This window comes from Gloeophyllum trabeum, assembly GCF_000344685.1.
Source record: "Gloeophyllum trabeum ATCC 11539 unplaced genomic scaffold GLOTRscaffold_00254, whole genome shotgun sequence".
NCBI lineage: Eukaryota > Fungi > Basidiomycota > Agaricomycetes > Gloeophyllales > Gloeophyllaceae > Gloeophyllum > Gloeophyllum trabeum.
The window spans coordinates 1-2,764 of record NW_006920662.1 but is presented as its reverse complement, the minus strand read 5'-3'; the positions used below and the strand labels follow the sequence as shown (position 1 = coordinate 2,764).

Here is a 2,764-nt window from a genome sequence, read left to right as displayed (position 1 = left end):
CGGGCCTGTACCAGGCGCCACACAGTAAGTCCCACCACATTTCAGAGCTGTGAAATTAACTAATATCACCACCCATGCCCACCGGCAGACGTACAAGACGCGGAAGAATGTCATTGCAAGGACGATCGAGATGAAGCAGCAGTCCGGGGAGAACGACGTCGACTACTGGGTGTACCTGGACAAGGTATTCTCTACACTTGGGCCGGACGGGACAAGCTCCGATGAATCCGATTCAGAGGGGGGCGGATTTCGCGTCAAAGCTATGCCATGGAGAAGGAATATAGATGCTGAGATCAAGATCGTCGAGTCTCAACGTAGCGCCGAAGGTATCAAGGACAATCGCGGCTCCGAGCCCAAGCCTCGCTTTCGAGGCCCTCCTTGTAAGGACTCAACCAGGAAGAAAGCGCCTCAACACCTTCCTCCTAGTTTCTACAATGCGGATTGGCTGAATGATCCAAAGGTGGGTGCTGCACGCCGAGAGCTGGTACAGCCGTCGAAGGAGGACTTCTCTTGGATGATGTTAGCGATGACTTAGATATACTTGAAGCCAATACATAATTTCTCTTCTCGTCTTCTCCCCTTTGCCTCCAACTTGTGAAGCTAGCAACCCCCTCTGTATGATGCGGCTTCGCATTTGTGGACGATTAAGTGTGCCCATGGTGGTCGCGTCACGTGGCCGTGCATGCACATGGCTTGCCACTCGCGGTAGCTCTGTCCCTTTCTCTTTGTCCTTCAGCGGCGCCGCTCACCCCCCACTCAGTCTTACTGTGGTATCACGGTAACACTGCTGTTTCGCGGTGCAACTCAAGCATACTCCGTCCAGGTGTGGTCTTACTGTGGTAAACACGGTAACACTACTGCCTTTTGCACGCAAGTCTTGCATTGGTGACCGGCGCCGCCATCTACTTTCAGCAGTTGCGCGGCAGCAATACCGCTTGTACTCACGTATCTAATCATGCCTGGTGCGACCAAACTCTACCGATGTCAGTGCAGTGCGTGCATCAGGTCCGATCCATCTGGAAGGATGATCTCCAAAGAGGATCTTCGTGCTCATCAAGCCAGGGACGCTGTCCTCAACCAGCCACGGCTTGAATTGCGGGATAAGCAGCAGCGATTGACTTGTACCTGTCCCGATTGCGTTAAGGCGGGGCCTATGGGGGTTTCGCGTTCGGCGGAGGCGCATAGACTCCATGTACTCTCCAATGCGCTCTTGCCACTCACTGCTCAGAAGCCTGGGCCAAATCCAAGTGTTCCCGCGGCTTCTGCTGCATCAGGTGGCCAAGCGTCATCCGACGTCTCACCGGCAGCCGGCACTGACCAGCTGAGCTCCGCAATTGTCTTGTCCACACTGATTGATGTCGATATCACCGTGGACGAAATACCTCCTGTGGATGCAATTGCGCAGGAGCTTGTCAATCAGCTGTCGGAGCTTGACCTTGGACCTCCCGACACTATGGAAGGTCAAATCCCTTCATCGGCGCCATCGACATCAACCCGTTTTCTAAGTACCGCAGCTCGAGGGACCACTCAGATGGGCACAGGTCTCGGTGATACTGTATCTATGTTTGTTGAGGAAAGTGGAAGAGATGACCAGGTCCTGGCAGAAAACGCAGCTAGACCAGGGCCAAGTACATGCCTCCAAAGTATGAATACGGGTGCAGACGCCACTCCGCCCAGTGTCCAGTCACCTGGTAGCGTCCGAGTGGACATTGAAAGGCATCTCCCAGATGCGAATAGCTCTATTCATATGCTCTCCAAGGAAGAGCGGCATATCAACACCACTCGGGCCTTATCCCAGTTGGACTCTGTACGAACCGACATTGAGGAGAGCCTGCAGCGCCTTACCACTGGCGTATCTCCAGATACAATAAGGGAAGTGCAAGACTGTCTAGGACGTCTGCGCCGCCGCTTCAATGCTATTACTCGTCGGACACCACGCATCCTCGAGAGAAAGGCAGAACTGTGTGAGCAGCTGAAGCTTTTGGATGGCCGATTACTGGAGCTCGAGGCATTAGTGCCAGAAAGCACCGATCCGATCGCTTATAACTGTGGTATGTTTCTCATAATGCTCGTTCAGGTAAAGCATAAGCTGACGATTACATTGCTTGAAGATGACCATCATGAACGCCCAATTGATCAGTATAGTGCTGTAGCCCAGGTTTCGATGTTCCTGGTCACTGTCTGCACCGTTATTGTGGGCGTGAACCGGTCAGCAGGAGCCTTTATGCTAGCTACCATATCGACTATCTTGACTTTAGCATTCACTCTGCATGGGCGTCAGCTTAAGCAGGACCAGGAGCGCGTGCTGGCAGACATACCAAGCACAGTGGATACCGTGTTATCAAAATTCAAGCTAGATGGACGTGTAACAACCTACGCGACATGCTCAGAGTGCCATGCCATATATGCGCCTCATTATGAGGAAGGATCTGCTGACGCAGTATACCCGGCTATCTGTACCAGCAAAACGCTTGGGTCTGACCAGATTTGTGGGGCTCCATTGACAGAGACGGACAACACTGGCGGGGACCGCTCAATGAAGCCGCTTAGGTCGTTCGTAATGCACAACTATGAAGACTACATGGCGGGGCTTCTGGCAAGACACGATATTGAATCATTGATGGATAAGGCATGTGATGATGCTCTTGCATCCCTTGACCGCCCCCGACCGGAGTTTATACGAAGTCCTTTCGAGGCCGACTTCATCAGAACCTTCGAAGGTCCTACATCTTCTGCAGATGAGAAGCAACTTGTTTATCGATCG

At 52.8% G+C, this 2,764-nt stretch overlaps 1 protein-coding gene across 1 annotated transcript; it reads left to right on the top strand.

Moving 5' to 3' along the window:
• Nucleotides 1-88: 88 nt before the first annotated feature.
• Nucleotides 89-2,752, top strand: GLOTRDRAFT_97339 (uncharacterized protein; the record flags this gene model as incomplete). The annotated part of the gene is made up of 3 exons (XM_007873489.1): nt 89-519; nt 994-2,051; nt 2,112-2,752. Coding segments are annotated over 3 exons (2,130 nt in total), but the record flags the coding sequence as incomplete, so codon positions are not given.
• Nucleotides 2,753-2,764: the final 12 nt, after the last annotated feature.